The 16223-nt window shown below is 41.3% G+C and overlaps 1 protein-coding gene across 1 annotated transcript in view; it reads left to right on the top strand.

The window, feature by feature from the left end:
• The first annotated feature begins 4959 nt into the window (after positions 1 to 4959).
• The window catches only part of LOC135707283 (uncharacterized), a 30862-nt gene continuing 19598 nt past the window's right edge, over positions 4960 to 16223 (top strand). The window contains exon 1 of the mRNA XM_065229087.1: positions 4960 to 5138. Within this exon, the coding sequence (XP_065085159.1) occupies positions 4960 to 5138 (179 nt within the window). The remainder of the gene's footprint in view (positions 5139 to 16223) is intronic.

The raw sequence follows: 16223 nt of genomic DNA on the forward strand, positions 1-16223 counted from the left end.
AAACGAACTAAAACAATAAATTACAACTAGTCAAGATTTAAAAAATATATATATACATCTATTCAGAATGTTTAAAAAAATGTTCCACTAGGGTGTACGCTCAATTTTGCGATACACTGTATAACCTTCAACTTAGTATACTTCAATTCAAAAATCTCTCCTTTTACCTTTAGCTACCAGCACATTTATCACAAAAATGAACCGCAGCTGGCACGCAAGTTTTAGTTCCAGCACTTTTGGAGTCCTGTCGATACGTCTAAGCTCTGATATTGAACGGATTTTACACGCATGGTTCCTTTTTACATCTATAATGATGCGAAAAATAAATGTTTCATTCTTTCGAAGAGATTTCAGTTTCTAAAAGATAACACACGGATTTATACAGATGTATGATATGCACAATACAAGTTGATATTTGTACACACTGTAAAACAAAAATACTTGAACGTATACCCATTTTACCCATTGAGAATTGCATATTTTTGAAATCGGTGACAGTTATTTGTAGAACCGCGTGGTGAAAAAATTCTGAACGAACCCCTCATTATATCTGTCAAACTTTTATAGCGAATCAAAACAAACATAGTGTAGTACTAGAATTTCGACTAGAATGGGGTACGTTAATCGATTTGCTTGGCACCAAGAGGCTAGTCAAGTAGTGAACCAATTTTAAATCGTTAGTTTTCACCAAAAATTATGCTATTTTGTTCAAAACAAGTTTCTTGAGGTTTGACATCGATAGGAGATTTTGCAATAAAATGGTAACGGAAAATCCACAAGTGTTGTCCAAAGTACAACAGCGCGAGTGTTCAAAGGTTAACGAAACGCAGATTAGGCCATTAGACCTCTAAGCCTACGGGACCTGGACTACTATGGTCGAGGAGGACCAACGCGCCTGGTGTTTTCGAACGAAACGAGTTGGGTACCATCTACGGAGGAATTCAGATCGATAACGGCGAATGAATGGTGAATGGTTCCAGCTGCTGGTAGAACCACCCATCGTCATCACCGCAAAAATCGGGCGACTACGGTGGGCTGGGCACGGTATTCGAATATCAGACGACACTGACGACAGCCCGATGAAAAAATTTCTCGATAACGAACCGATTGGAATAAGAATTGGATCAAGTGAAAGGCTACCAGAGACCAATTAGACCCAAAAGTTGTTGACCTATACACACTATGAAATAACTTATTTTATACTTGATGAAATCCTTCGTCGACTTGAAGAATGAGACGTGAACACACATATCATGTGAAATTAAGTGCTTCGAGACTGAAAACTTCAATACTCGACGAAAAGTACGTTTGATAGAGCTGAATTTCGCGTCTGTTATGACTGAATTTGTACATCAAAATTATGTTGCTCGTATATGCCAGTCTCAGAGCACCCCAAATTAACATGTATTTGTCTAAGTGTGTACGAGTTTTGTAAATTTTTTAGTGACCAAGGTTTTCAATATTGCAAAATTTAACATTTGTGAAGGTCGATTCTGATCGATTCGTCATTTGTCGTGGAACTGCTCAGTAGAATCTTCCAGCGAAAATCGAAATAAACTTTCTGGATAAAATTTCAGGGGAACACTGGAAGAATCTCCCGGAAGAAGTGGCAAGAAACTTCCCGAAAAGTAGTAAGACACGTTCATGGAAAATCAGAAGGATTTTAAAGGGGAAGTCAGATAACTCTATCATGGCAAATTGGAAGAATCTTCCGAGGAAGTCAAAAAATGTCTGTATGAAGTTAAAAGAAAACTATTTAACGTTTCATGGATCATTCCGTAGAAGTAAATAACTAAATGAACATTCTGACGTATAAAAATCAAAAACATTATCTACATGGTAGGGTAGAGAACTACTTCGGCCTAATCGCCCATTTTGGGCCTATCGAGCAGAAAACTTCATATAAATCCATGATTTAAGAGTTAACAAGTCAATTATGCATTTGGTACGATACTTTAGCTAATAAGCTACAGAACGAAGTCAATGAGAACGCGTGATATGAAGGTTTGCACCCATTATTCCCAAAACAAAAGAAGCGCTCTGACCGAATCCATTTTTATCTTCATCCGATAGGCCGAAGTGAATTCATTGGCGTTTCAATGCGTTAGGTCGAGTTTAGAATCCGTAGGCCGAGTATGGCGTCAAGAAGCAGTGTTAGGCTTTTGACAATATCTCAACGATTGGTTTCTCTTTATCAAATCTTCGTACGTACCGGGAAGGTAAATAAATTTGGAACCCCCCAGTAATAATAACATTCTGTTTGGTGCTAAACTGCGCTAGATTAAGAAAGACTAAGTGCGGGTTGTGCTTAATAGGCCGGAAATGGGATAGTTAACCCTATCTATAGGATAAAACTGTACACTCAAAAAATTCCACACGTTTGATCGAAGTGTTTAAACACTTGATTTTTTTTAAATGCACAATCACATTAACTTTAAGTGTATTTCACCTTGGTTAAATGTGTTATACACGTTAATTTAAAGTGTTTCAAACTTTGAAATGTTGAAAATCTTTCACTATCTATTAAAGTGTATTGCACATTGAATCACACTACTGTTCATAACAGATGGATTTAAAGTGCTTTGCATTTCAATACAATGCGAATTTCTTGCTCAGAAAGGTAAACATCGAAAACAAGAGTTGTGACTTTATCCTATCAACCCGCCTCATATATGAGAACAACCGTGGCACAGTGAGATCGAACGAAGACTCCGGCAGCAGCACACCCCCCAACAGTCCATGATCGAATCCCAAATCAGACCCATTAAAAAGATATGTGAAAGCTCTGGCCTCTGGAAGTTTTGTTTATATATTTTTCGATTCATTTTTAGAGTTGGTAAAGTAGAAGTTGATAAAGTAGAATATTGTAGAATATTGAACTATGATGTGCAAAGCAATTGATATCACCATATGAGGCACATAGAATCCAAGTATGTCACAATTCAAATCCATAGTGTTCAGGCATGGTTCATAGCATAAGATTCACACATGAAATGGATGTGTTTCACAATAAGCGCAAAATTAAGTGTGAGACACATGATGATGACGTGTGAAATTTTTTGAGTGTATGTGAAAATTCCATCGTTGTGTCATCCTCTATTTCTAGATTCTGGCGGGAAAACTGAATTATTTGCATTGCATTGATTTCTGCTCTTCTTGACCGTCTCTGCTTGACCGTCAAGCAGTACAGTTCGGTTTCTACTCGCTCTCTCGAGTTGTTCGCTACGTTCGTTTCCATACTGTTCGTGCTCCTTTTTCGCGGTGTTTGGTGAAGCATCGCCCGACCCCAGCATGGGGAAACCGCCGCGTGATAACGCGACTGCTATTCCGGCCGGGAAATGATCCCGATCGGACACAGTCAGCACACAAATGGCACAATTTGCCAACAATCGATACGCCATCCTGGAAAACGGCGAAGAACTGAAAGTGGAAAAGAAGGAGAAAGTGGAAAAGAAGGAGAAAGTTCCCGGAAGGCTTCTGAAGATGAACCAGCGTCTGGCTGAAAATCTCCTTAATAAAGGCAACTAACCAACCAACCAACCCGGAAGGCTTGAGGAAAAAAAATCAACTTTTACATTGGTAAAGGTCTCAAGTGCACCATGCGCATGTGTACTGAAGGCATCAAGCTGATGATTCCAGCGATGAACCACTACAAGGCCGTCAAGCCTTTGCTGAAACAAAAAAACGTGGAGTATTTGTCCCACGATATTGAGGTGACCCGCTTGGTCAAAGTGGTCCTGCGCGGCCTTTCCGACATGTAAATAGTCACACTGTCGGATGAAATGATGGATTCAAGCCGATCCAAATCTTCAAAATGAATCGTCATAACGCTTCACGTAAGTACCGTGAACAGCTGTATCTGGTCCACCTGGAAAGGAATGCAACATGCTTGAAGGACCTCCAGAGGCTTCGGGCCCTTTTCCACATCGTGGTGATTTGGGAACAATACAAGCCAGTCCACCGTGCTGTTTGGGCATGAGAACGAGAAACTGCCACATGTCTTTCCGTTGCAACAATTGTGGCAATCAACACGCACATGATGCCTGCGAATTATTGGAGGAAGCAGACCCCAAATGTGCCAATTGTAATGCAGCACATCTAGTGACCAGCAAGAAATGCCCGAAGCAAGTGCAATAAAGCCTCTACAAAGAATCAAACTGTCCGCAGAAGAGTGCCTGCAAATAACCCATCCTGCAACAGCGCCAAATTCCGGTGCTTCCACTCAATAACCGTTTTGCTGGGGGTACATAACACTTCGATAAACTCAACTCATTCGCTGCATACCGGAGCACCTCTCCACCTCCGGGGCTATCGTAGCAGCATTAGGTGCTCTCCCTGCACTAGCAATCAAGAATGCAGACACTCTGCTTACATCGGTGGAACTTGTTACACTCGTGACAGAAGTAATCATGATTCAGCCCACCTGCTGGACCCGAACAGAACAGCTCCATGCTGCAGTATCCCTTATCAATAAGTATGGACCGTGAAGCAATCAAAATTACCAATTGGAACGCTTGCTCGCTCAGGAACAAGAGCATCGAGCTCGTTGAATTCCTCAACGAACGAAACATCGATATCGCCATCATCACCGAAACGCACCTGAAGCCCGAGATTAACGTCTTCCTTCCCAATTTTCAGCTTGTGAGGCTGGATCGATCCAGCTTCGGGGGAGGAGGAGTTGCCATCGCTCCAAGGAGGAACATCAACAGTCGGTTGCTGCCTAGCTTTCAGCTGAAGGTTATCGATGCCATAGGGGTGGGAATTTCTACTCTTGTCGGCCCCATCACCATTGTTGTGGCTTACTGCCCCAAACAAGTCAACATCATGGACGGGTCGGCAGCAGTCCTGCGACGAGATATTGTCAAGTTCACACGGTGGTGCGATGACGGTAAAACTCCATCATCGCCTGCGACCTAAACGCCTTGCGGCAACAGTCAGCGCAATCAAAACGGCACTGTCATGAACAACGACCTGCAGGAAGCGCAGTACAATATCTTGAGTTCAGACACTCCCACCCAGTTGATTCGGTCCGAAATTTACGCTACTATCGATATCTTCATTAGCAACATGGGCAATAACATCGCTCAACCTATCACCTACCAGGACTCAGCTCGGACCACTATCCGGTGGTGGCCGAAGTTGGTTCCTCGGTGAACCGATTCGAAGCTTCACGGCGCAACTACCATCGTGTCGACTGGTATCAATTTCAACACTGCGTGGACACAACCATCGACTACGATGTCCAGCCGGAGACGTCCGAATACGTTTACCGGTGTCTGCAATCTATCGAGGGGGGAATATCCTTGGCCAGGGAACAATACGTCCCAGTATCCAGACAGGTGAGCAATACTCTGAACCTTGACAGATCTACCAAAGACCTTATAAGACTCCGTAACGCTGGGATTCGAAGGCAGTACCAACGCTCTGATCTGCCTGTCCATAAGACCAATTACAATCACCTTACCAAAATTATCCAAGCCAGGATGGTGGATCTCAGAAATAACGACTTTGCTAGTAAGATCAGCTCTCTCCCAGATTCTGCTAAGCCGTTCTGGAAATTTATCAAAATTCTTAAAAACAAGCCTAGGTCCATTCCACCAATGATAACCCCTGAAGAGAAGGCTGCAGTGATAGGCCACCCTATACTTCTTCAGCTCACTCAATCTCGGACAGACCTCAGCCAACCTCCACCAGATTCCCAACATCTTTCGTGAGGAATCCAAGATCACAGCTGACGAACTGTTAGCCTATATCAAATCATCCAAAAATATGAAGGCCCCAGGTTTCGACAACATCCTCAATCTGGAGCTCAAACATTTGAGTGCCAGATTCTTCCGCCATCTGGCACAGATTTTTTTCCTCCGGCTTGGCTACTTCCCCTCGGGATGGAAGTCAGCTAAAGTCATACCCATCCGGAAACCTGGGAAAGATCCTTCCTCTCCTTCATGTTACCAACCCATCAGCCTTCTCTCAGGGTTATCCAAGCTGTCCGAAAGAGCAGTTTACAGCCAGCTTCTAACATCTGCCGAAGAAAACAACAGCTTACTCGAGGAGCAAAAGGTTGATCGACCGTCCACCAACTGACCAAAAACATCTACTATGGCATTGTTAAAAGTTGAAAAAGCATTTGACAATGTCTGGCATGATGGCCTGGTGTACAAGTTGCATCGATTCGGTCTTCCGATCTTCCTCGTGAAGGTCATACAAAATTATCTATCGATCAGGACGTTCTAGGTCTCCTTGGGCCCATCCTGTTCAATCTATTCACCTCCATTATTCCGATTATTTTTGATGGTGGATGGGTGTCTCGGTTCGCAGACAACACATCCGTCGTCTACGAGGGTAGGGTCATCAGAGCTCTGACTACCAACTCCAGAGAGGCTTGGATGTCCTGTCTGAGTATTTCAACAGCTGGAAGATCTGTATCAATGTGGCGAAGACCCAGGCCATAATTTTTCAACACTCAAAATCCCCCAGACTTGGCCGTCGGAAAATAACAATATCTGCCTAACTGGCACAGTGGTGGAATGGTCCAAAGAGGTAGCCTACCTCGGACTGACTCTTGACAGTGGGCTGCTTTTCAGGGAGCACGTTGACAAAACGAAAACCAAGTGCAACATCTTGATAAGATCATTGTTCTGTTAAAAATGCATACAACTACAAAAACCTGAAATGCTGTATTTGGAAGATGAGTGTATATACAATGCTTGCTATGATTAGTTTTCACCGTTTGCTCTCCAGTTTTCAAAATGACGACCAAGCAAGAGGAGTAATGTGTCAAAATTTTGCCCGCGCAGCAAGAGCATCCGACGTTCTCCCACGCCAAGTTGGCAAAATTGCTGGAAGTATCCAAATCGACCATGACAAACGTTTTAAAAGTGTTCGGGGAGCAGGAAGCCTGGAAGCGGCGGCAATTGTAATCCGGACGTGGCAGTGACGACGAAGAAGGTGGCGATGAAATATAAGCGAAATCCTAACCTCTCCATCCGGGACGTCGCTGGCAAGCTGAATGTCTCCCATACTACTGTGCAGCGGGCCAAGAAACGAGCCGGGTTGTCGACGTTTAAGAAGGTGAAGGTGGCGAACCAAGATTACAAACAAAACACGTCGACAAAGCAGTGGTCCCGAAAGCTGTATACGAATCTGCTCACAAAGTTCGACTGTGTCGTCATGGACGACGAAACTTATGTGAAGGTGGATTTCAAGCAGCTTCCGAAACAGGAGTTTTATATCGCATCAGAAAAAGGAACTTTTGGACTATAATCGGAAAATTCCGGAAGAAAACTCCGGAACTGTTTGAATGAGCTTCGGGAGGAAGCTGAAAACAACATAAGCAAAAGAAGAAAGAAGCTCACCGTGAGGAAATTAGAGGAAAGTTCTGAGAAAAGTCAGAAAAACATATGTGGAACTTCCAATACATAAATTGAGAAACTTCTGGCGAAAATTTAAAGAAAATTTTAGGCTTAAATTGGACTTCACATTCAAAGAAAGGCAGAAAAGTTTCGGAAATCGGAAATAACATCAAGCAGAAGTCATTTCCAGGGGAAGGCAGAAGAAGCTCGGAAAAACCTTCCAATAGAAGTAACAAGAAAAACAACTGGACAAAATTCCAGAACTAGACGAAAGAAATTTCTGCGAGAAGTTTAATTGAACTTCCTGGGGAAGACGGAAGAAACTTCCTGGAGACGCTAGCAGAAACATCCTAAGGTAGATTGGAAAAAAAATCTGGAGGAAGTCAGAGCGCTAACGGAACAGTCGAAAGAAACAAGGAGATAATTCCGGAAAAAAAGAGTTCTTGGGGGATGTTCTAATGATCCATAATTTTTTTTCAAATGGTCATAAAACATCTCTGGAGACCCCGCAATGCCCCTGAAGTTTTTGGAACATTCCTGAAATTTACTTAGGAATATTCCATATTTCCTCGGATTTTCTTAAAAGTTCTTGTAATTTTCCTTAAGTTAATAGGGTTGTTTTGGCGTACTCTGATCATCTTTGAAATACTTGGAACTTTCCTAATTCTAAAGAGATTACCGGAATATCTCCAGTCAACTTTGAAGGTCTCTAGACTTTCTTGAAGATTAAAAAATTTCTTATGTGCTCTCGCAATTTTCTTGAATTTATTGTAACATCAGCATTGAAGTTCTCTGATTTTCCCGATTTTTCTAATTTTTAAAAGTTATCGACATTGCCATTAATAAGCACGGAACTTCCCATAAAATGTTTTAACAATGTGCTAATGTTCATGTAACTTTCCTTAAGTTTCTTAAATTTGCATGAACCCCTCGGAACATTGCTGAAGTTTTCGGAAATAGCCTGAGTTTCTCGGAACTCCTTTAAAATTTCAACGATTTCCTTGAAATTTAATAATCTGTCCTGATGTTCTTCGAGCTTATTGAAACATTCTTTAATTTATCGAAACTTACTGGAAAGTCTAGACTTTTCTGAAGTTTCAGAACTTCTTAAAAGTTCCTGCAGCTAGTGTGGATCCGCAATCGAAATCCGGAATCATCGCGGAAGTTCCGGAAGAGTTGAAAAAACTGGTGAGAGAAGATGGAAGAATCATTCGAGCGAAGTATGAAGAAGCTTCCAAGGGAAGTCGAAATAAGTTTCCGAGAGGAATCGTAAAATAATTAACGATGTAAGGTAAAAGCAAATCCAGGAACTTAAATAATGCTTAAAAGGTATTTCCCGATTCCCCCAGAATTACCACAAATAGCCATCGACTGTTTATCGATTCATGGATTGCCAAAAACGATGATAAAATTGAAGCATTAATCAACAAAGTATCCATAGGACATTCTTGAGGATGATTTTTTTTTAGAATTTGAGAAAAATTTGAGATATTCAAAAAGATACAAGTCTCTCAAAACAATTTTCTCCAAAAATTCTGAGCGTGGGCAGGCAATAATCATTTTAATTATTCAAAAAAAAAATCGGTATAAATCGGTATAAAACCTCTTAAATCGGTATTCTGAGAAACCTTATCTGTACATCGGTATCTAGTTCGGAATCGGTATATCTGGCAACGCTGCTGCTACAATTCCTAAAGCAACATAATAGACCTGTGCTGTTCTGGCCGGACTTGGCCACTATGGGAAAAAGGCAACAACGTGGTTGTGGTACCGATAGACCAGAACCCTCCCAACAGCCCAGAACTCCGCCCTATCGAACGGTATTGGGCCTTGATCAAAAGGAATCTAAAAAAACTAATAAATCTATGGAAAACGAGCAGCAGTTTAAATCTAACTGGTGTTCGGCGGCGAATAAGTTTGATGAGACCACTGTGCAAAATTTAATGGAAGGGGTTAAGCGGAACGCACGGCAGTTCGTATTTGGCAAACCAAAAGAATAAACGAACATTTTTATTCCTTTAAATATATGAATTGAACTACCAAAAGAAATATAAGAAGATTTTTGTGATATGAATTTTGACTGAAAGAAACGATTTTTTTGTCGACCATTTTTTGCGCGTTCCAGTCTTTATCCACTTATCAACAGGTAGTCCACCCTGTCCCTGGAAAATAGGCTTGCAGTCTACAAGCAAATCATGCTTTCCGAAATCGAGTATGGTATGCCAATCTGGGAAAGTTGCGCCAAATGCCATCACCTTAAACTCCAATGGATCCAGAACAAGGTCCTTAGGATGATCCTAAACACTCCTCCGCGCAAATATTAAATTAGAATATCCAATTAAACAAAGATGATGAGCCAGGTAGGATAATCAATTGAATTTTTAAATCATTGTACAATCATAATCAGCAGAAATAAACGAAAATTTACTGCTCTTGTTGTGTATACCTTTTTGGTAAAACAAATGCTAATCGTTCGATTGAAGAGCCCAGAAATGGATCACCCATTAAAATACACTAAGTTTAGTTCAAGTGTAAGGTTTCAGTTGACACGGTGAAAGTACAACCACATTTTTTTCAAGCATGCGTGACTTCATTAAAATTGTTGCAGTATTGCACCGCAAGCGTTCGTTTGGCTAATACGATCAAACATTAAAGCATTTGATAAACCCACCATTACCACTTGCCAACACCCAAGGGCGGTCTCGCATTGTAGGGTACCCGCGAATGTTCCGGTTGATCATTGTTTGCTATTTCAAGAATGTTTCCCTAATTTCAACTTGGCAGCGAGGTGAACGGTATTCTTTAATGAGCGGAAAATTTCAGTTCATGCTTTCGGAAGGGCCTTTCAGAACCAACTCCACACCAACCACAGCCGATTGAAATTAAATACTGTAGGTAATGTGTCCTAATGAAGTGATTTCGCGTTTTTTGGTTTGTTGGTCAGTGTCACCCACCGCGTGAAAGGCGGTGGTCAGCCAGCTCCATATTTTTTGTTGTTGTCTCTATTCTAAATAATAATGAACAAAATCGAAGGTTTCCGCCGAGTTGCCGACACGAGTGCAAGCGTGCGCGCCTCTTGGACTAATATTAATAATGATCGCAATGAGCTACGGGCGCACGAGCACTCGCGCATGGTCGAGAGAGGGGCGAGGGCTCTGAGTCAACAGAAGGCGACTCGAAATTAACAGCTCGAAATTGGTTTCAACAGCATCATTGAGCTGTCGTTTTTCATGCCCGTTTTTGGGTGGTTAGAGAGCCGTTTGGATTGATTTTCTGTTTTTTTTTCGGTTTGAAGAGAATTAATTTCAAGCGGAAGGTTTCGCTTGTCTCGAAACCAGACGGAATGTGCCACCAAGACGTATTGACGAATTGACAGTGGGTCCGTGTTTACCTATGATATGCAACGATTGATTGCTGGCTGGAACAATTCATAAATCACGCTGGTGCACATTTTTATGGTATTCGATGAATGAGTCGCTAGGGATAGTCAGGTTTGTTGACTACGCGTGCTAAAGGTGGATGGGAGCCAAAATTGTCCTGATTGTTTTAGCTGTCTGACTGGACATATCCACCTTGAATCAAGAGTAAATTGATTTTTGACTGTGCTTGACATTTGCGTGCAGTACAATCGATGTGTAGCCAAATCTATTGTATTGTAGCCTGATTGATCGCCTTCAGGAATAATTTGTAGCACAATCGAACATTAAGCAATAAATGGAGTGCAATTGATAAAACACTTTAAATTTGAAAAATTTAGTAAAATTGTAGCGGGAAAAAATCTACAATCCCAATCAAGAAACGCCTCTTAATTTTTCCCAAGCAACTATACCATTGAACATCTATTAGCTGGTAGTCTTTTTATGAGCCAATACAATAGGTCTCACCTACCGCCCATTTACAGACCATTCGATGGATGTATATTTCGTGCCTCGTTGAATTTTGTTAAACCACCTTTATTAGCTTAGTAGCCGGCAGGTAATGAACGTTTTCTTACACTATTTGAAGCAACCTACCCACATGCCAAACTATTTTCTAACACACGAACGTTCTCTCGAACTCGTGCCGTATCAACAACTTGCTTCCATCAGTTTGCTAAACCACACATTTATCGGCACCCGATCTAGATGTTGCTACAGAAGACAGCGTTTATGATCACTATGACCGATAGGAGCCCCAAGTTGTTTCCCCCTATTCCCAAGCAGATATTTCAAAACCCTTCGAGGATTGCCGGCCTCAGCCATATCGCTCGCTTTGCAAGCCAAATCACAAAGGCCACGGACGTGGCGATGGCAACCACGGTACAATTAGATTCAATTATTCCAATCAGCCCAGCTTTCCGACTAATCCGACCGAGCTATCGAACAACCTTGCCAAATACCACCTTTTTGCTGTTAGCTATTGTTGTAATCGTTGATAAATTGGGACCGTTTAAAATTGTACCTATGCTTTGCACGAACGGAAATTTCATATATATTACACCAAAATCCACCACGAGACCACGCGAACATTTAATTGGCAAATGAATCGGCAGAATTTGAACGATTTCTTCCTCTTCCTTCGAAGAGGTTTTGCTGCTGAGGATTGCCTGCTTGTTTGTTTGGATGGGCGCTGGTAGCATTGAGTAATGTAGTGCGGTTTTTGGTCATATTTACCGCGTAGGATGTTCAACGTGGGACCTCGGGCGGTGGGTTCAGTGAAACATGCGAAATCTGGATTATTGAAATGAAGCATTTTTTGTTCGATTAAGAATGTTAATTTTAACTAACAGAAACCACCAATAGGTGACATGGGACGTAATACAGTCAACGCTCGCTAATTCAATGAAAACTCTCATGATTACTTTGACAACCATTCCCATACAAATTTTCAAAATTAACCTTCGTAACTCGATATCTTCCCTAACTCTATGGCTCCATCAGGACTTTTTTTTTCGTCAACGAGATTTCATCATCTCAAGTCGTCGGGTAAGGATCACGACCTGATACGATGTGGTAAGACAAGAGATGGAAGTGTACGAGTAGCTGCTCTGTTTTGGTAGATGTAGATGCAGAACATATAGATCCTAGACTTAAGGTCAAGATTGACTAAATCATTTCACTTTGCGTTATCAGAGGCACTAAGCATCGATTAGCTTGAGATCGAAGACAGTACCAGAACTAAGCTAAAAAGTTGAGCACGTTTCTTCGGGACCTTCTGGTCCTCGTTCTGGTTTAAGAGTTACCTCTATGATACAACTTAGAAAGCACGCAGTCATTATCTCTCGCATAGTAGATGTAAGTGTATTCAGTCATGCATGCGGAAGAAGAGTACTAGACCAACAATTCAAATAGGCGGAACAACCAAACGTAACGCTAATTTCCAGAGAATCAAAACACACCTACGCAAACTAACAATGCCATTCGATTAAGGAAGTTTGCTCTTTCCGATGCTTGTGTTAGATTAAATGGGTGTGTTTTGATTCTCGAGAAGTGTGAGTGAGAGCCATTTCTTACGTTTGGTTGTTCCGCCTATTTCAATTGTTGGTCTAAATATTCTGCCTATTATTCTTTTACACTGAGGCAAGAAACGTAAGAATTCCATAAGAACCAATTATGAATTTAAGCGACAAGAAATCGGTATGCATTTCAAAGGCCTTATGAAAAATAATGTCGACAAAAAAAATAAAACCGAGCAATCTGGAAGCGAACCATGGACGTTGAGATTACGGGTCCTGTGTCCAGACCACTCGTCTGTCAACGCTTGGTAAAATGGAATGAATAATGGCGTAGAACACTTACCTGATGTTAGACAAAATCTTTGATAAGTCGTGCTTATGAAATTCATATGTGTCGTTCATAAATCGAGCCTTATGAAATTCCTAAGTCTATTTGCTTCAGTGTAGGATCTGCTATCGACGTTGGAAGCCGTCTTCGAATACCTACTTCTATCTTGTTCAACGAAGCCAGTTCAATTGAAAAAACACCCAATACATTCCAGAACGATTGCCGGCGCCGGTGGTGTAGTGGTAAGCGTGACTGCTTTCTCACACCCCAATGGGTCTGGGTTCAATCCCAGCCGAGGTCGGTGGGATTTTTCTGAGGCATAAAAATCTCTGGTCACGTTTTCCTTCGGAAGGGAAGTAAAGCCGTTGGTCCCGGCCCATGTGTGTTGAATGGGTGCGATATCCTACGCTGCCTTCCTGCACATTCGATTGCCGTCAATGGATGGCAATCGATGTCCTTCGGTGATTGGCACTAGATTGCGGAACAGAGACCGACGTTAAATAAAGGAATGAAGATTTCAGAACGATTATGCTATCCAGGACCAGGAGACATAAAACTATGGAGTGATTGGTGACGGTCCGGCAAGCATGATTAACTTTGATCATGCCGATGTGTTTTTTAGGTTGCTGGGTGAAGTATGCAACAATAAATTTCTGAGGCATCTGGATATTGTAACGTCGTGAAAGAAGATTATTTTGGAGATGCTGTACTGCGGGTTGATGATCAATGATCACGCTTCTCATCGACAACATAGCGTGATCTCCATGGACTTTTGAGGGTAAGCAGTTTGGACTGTTCAGCACATAGCTGGGTCTCGTCAATACAGGACTGTTTAATTAATAAGAGGGAGATGTTCTATAAATGACCTAGATGGAGCAATTATCCCAGGATATCCAAGCTCTCCCGGACCATCAGAGTCCCTTCATTTACCGTCATTTATAGAACACCTCCGTCTCATTATTCGAACAGACTTACATTTGTTAGGAGATGCCTCTCTTACGTACTCTCAAACGAGTCCCAGCGATTTGCCAAACAGTCCAAAACACTCACCCTTAAGTCACTAACAAGTCCTCATCTCTAAGCCAATCACTAACAATCCGAACTTCCAACAAGAAGTTCACAAAACTTGCTCCGACGAAAAGTTTAGAGAACTTCCGATGAAAGGTTCAGAGAACTTCTGAGATCTACCGACGAGCAGTTCAGAGTACGTCTGATGAGAAGTTCAGAGATCTTCCAACGAGAAGATCAGAGAATTTTCAACGAAAAGCTCAGAGAACTTTCGACGAGAGGTTCAGAGAACTTCCACCAATAATTTCACAGAACTTCCTTGAATTTCATGCAAATAGTTTAGAGAACTTCAGCCGAGAGGTTCAGTGAACTTATGATTAACAAAATTTCTGAATCTACCCTGAAGTTTCACAGAATTTTCCTGAATTAAAAAAAATTCGGTGAAACTTCAGGGTTGATTCTGAAATTTTGTTAATCATAAGTTCTCTGAACCTCTCGTCTGAAGTTCTCTAAACTTTTCGCAGGAAATTCAAGGTACTGTGAAATTATTGGTGGAAGTTCTCTGAACCTCTTGTCGAAAGTTCTCTGAGCTTTTCGTTGAAAATTCTCTGATCTTCTCGTTGGAAGATCTCTGAACTTCTCATCAGAAGTACTCTGAACTGCTCGTCGGAAGATCTGAGAAGTTCTCTGAACCTTTCGTCGGAAGTTCTCTAAAATTTTCGTCGGAGGAAGTTCTGTAAGAAGTTTAAGTTGGAAGTTCGGATTGTTAGTGATAGAACTTCATTCAAGTTCCCTGAAGTTCCGACGAGAAATTCAGAGTATTTCCGTCGAGACGTTAAAAGATCTTTCAACGAAAAGTTCACCAAACTTCCGACGCGAAGTTCAGAGAACATTTGACGAAAAGTTCACAGATCTTAATTACACAACCTAAGAATGCATAGAACATCATCTGAAGTAAGAAAGTACAGTCAATTTCCATGGAGAAATTTAGAGAACTTCGGACAAGATGTTCTGAGAACTTCCGACAAGAATTTCAAAGGGTTTCCGAAAAGAATTTCACAAAAAAGTTTAGAGAACTTTAGACAAGTGGTTCAGAGTACTTTCGACGACAAGTTCAGAGATCGTCTAAAGATATATTCAAGATAAAATCCTTGAAGTTCCAATGGGAGGTTCACTGAACTCTCGATAAGAAGTAAACAGAACTTTTGACGAAAATGTCACAGAACTTCACTAGAATTCCCTGAAGTTCACACGAGAAATTCAGAGTATTTCTGTCGAGAGACGTTTAAAGATCTTCCGATGACAAGAATTTCCGACGAAAAATTCACAGAACTTCCGACGAAAAGATCCCAGAATTTCCGACGAAAAATTTACAGAACTTCATCACACTGCCCTAGAACATCATCTGAAGTTAGAAAGTACAGTGAACTTTCGTCTAGAAATTTAGAGAACCTCCAAAAAGAGGTTCAGAGAACTTCAGGCAAGAAGTTCCAAGAAGTTCAAAGAATTTCCGAAAAGAAGTTCACAGAAAAGTTTAGAAAACTTTCGACGAGAGGTTCAGAGTACTTTCGACGACAAGTTCAGAGATCTTCGAAAGAGATGTTCCCATAAGTTCACAGAACTTCATTTATATTCCCTGAAGTTCCAACGGGAGGTTCACTGAACTCTCTCGATAAGAAATAAACAGAACTTTTTATAGAAAATTTCACAGAACTTCATTAAAATTCCCTGAAGTTTCAACGAAAAATTCAGATGACTACCGTTGAAAAGTTCAAAGAATCGCTGACAAGAGGTTCTGAGAAATTCCGACAATAAGTTTGGAGATCTTCCGACGAGATGCTTAGAAATCTTCCGACGAGAAGCTCAGAAATCTTCCGACAAGAAGTCCAGTTAACTTCCGATGAAAAATTCTAAGATTTTCTGACGCGGAATTCAGAGAATTTCCAACAAGAAACTCTTAGTATTTCTGACAAGATGTTCATAGTACCACAGACAAACAGACGTAACTCTTCATTGTGTATCTTCGTTCACGCATTTAACGGTTGATTTGAATATTATTAGTTCCGCGAACTACTCGCCGCAGCGCTGTCAGCGGATCACT

Source organism: Ochlerotatus camptorhynchus, unplaced genomic scaffold (genome assembly GCF_037179485.1).
Source record: "Ochlerotatus camptorhynchus isolate MF236.1 unplaced genomic scaffold, CSIRO-AGI_Acam_v1.1 ptg000024l, whole genome shotgun sequence".
NCBI lineage: Eukaryota > Metazoa > Arthropoda > Insecta > Diptera > Culicidae > Ochlerotatus > Ochlerotatus camptorhynchus.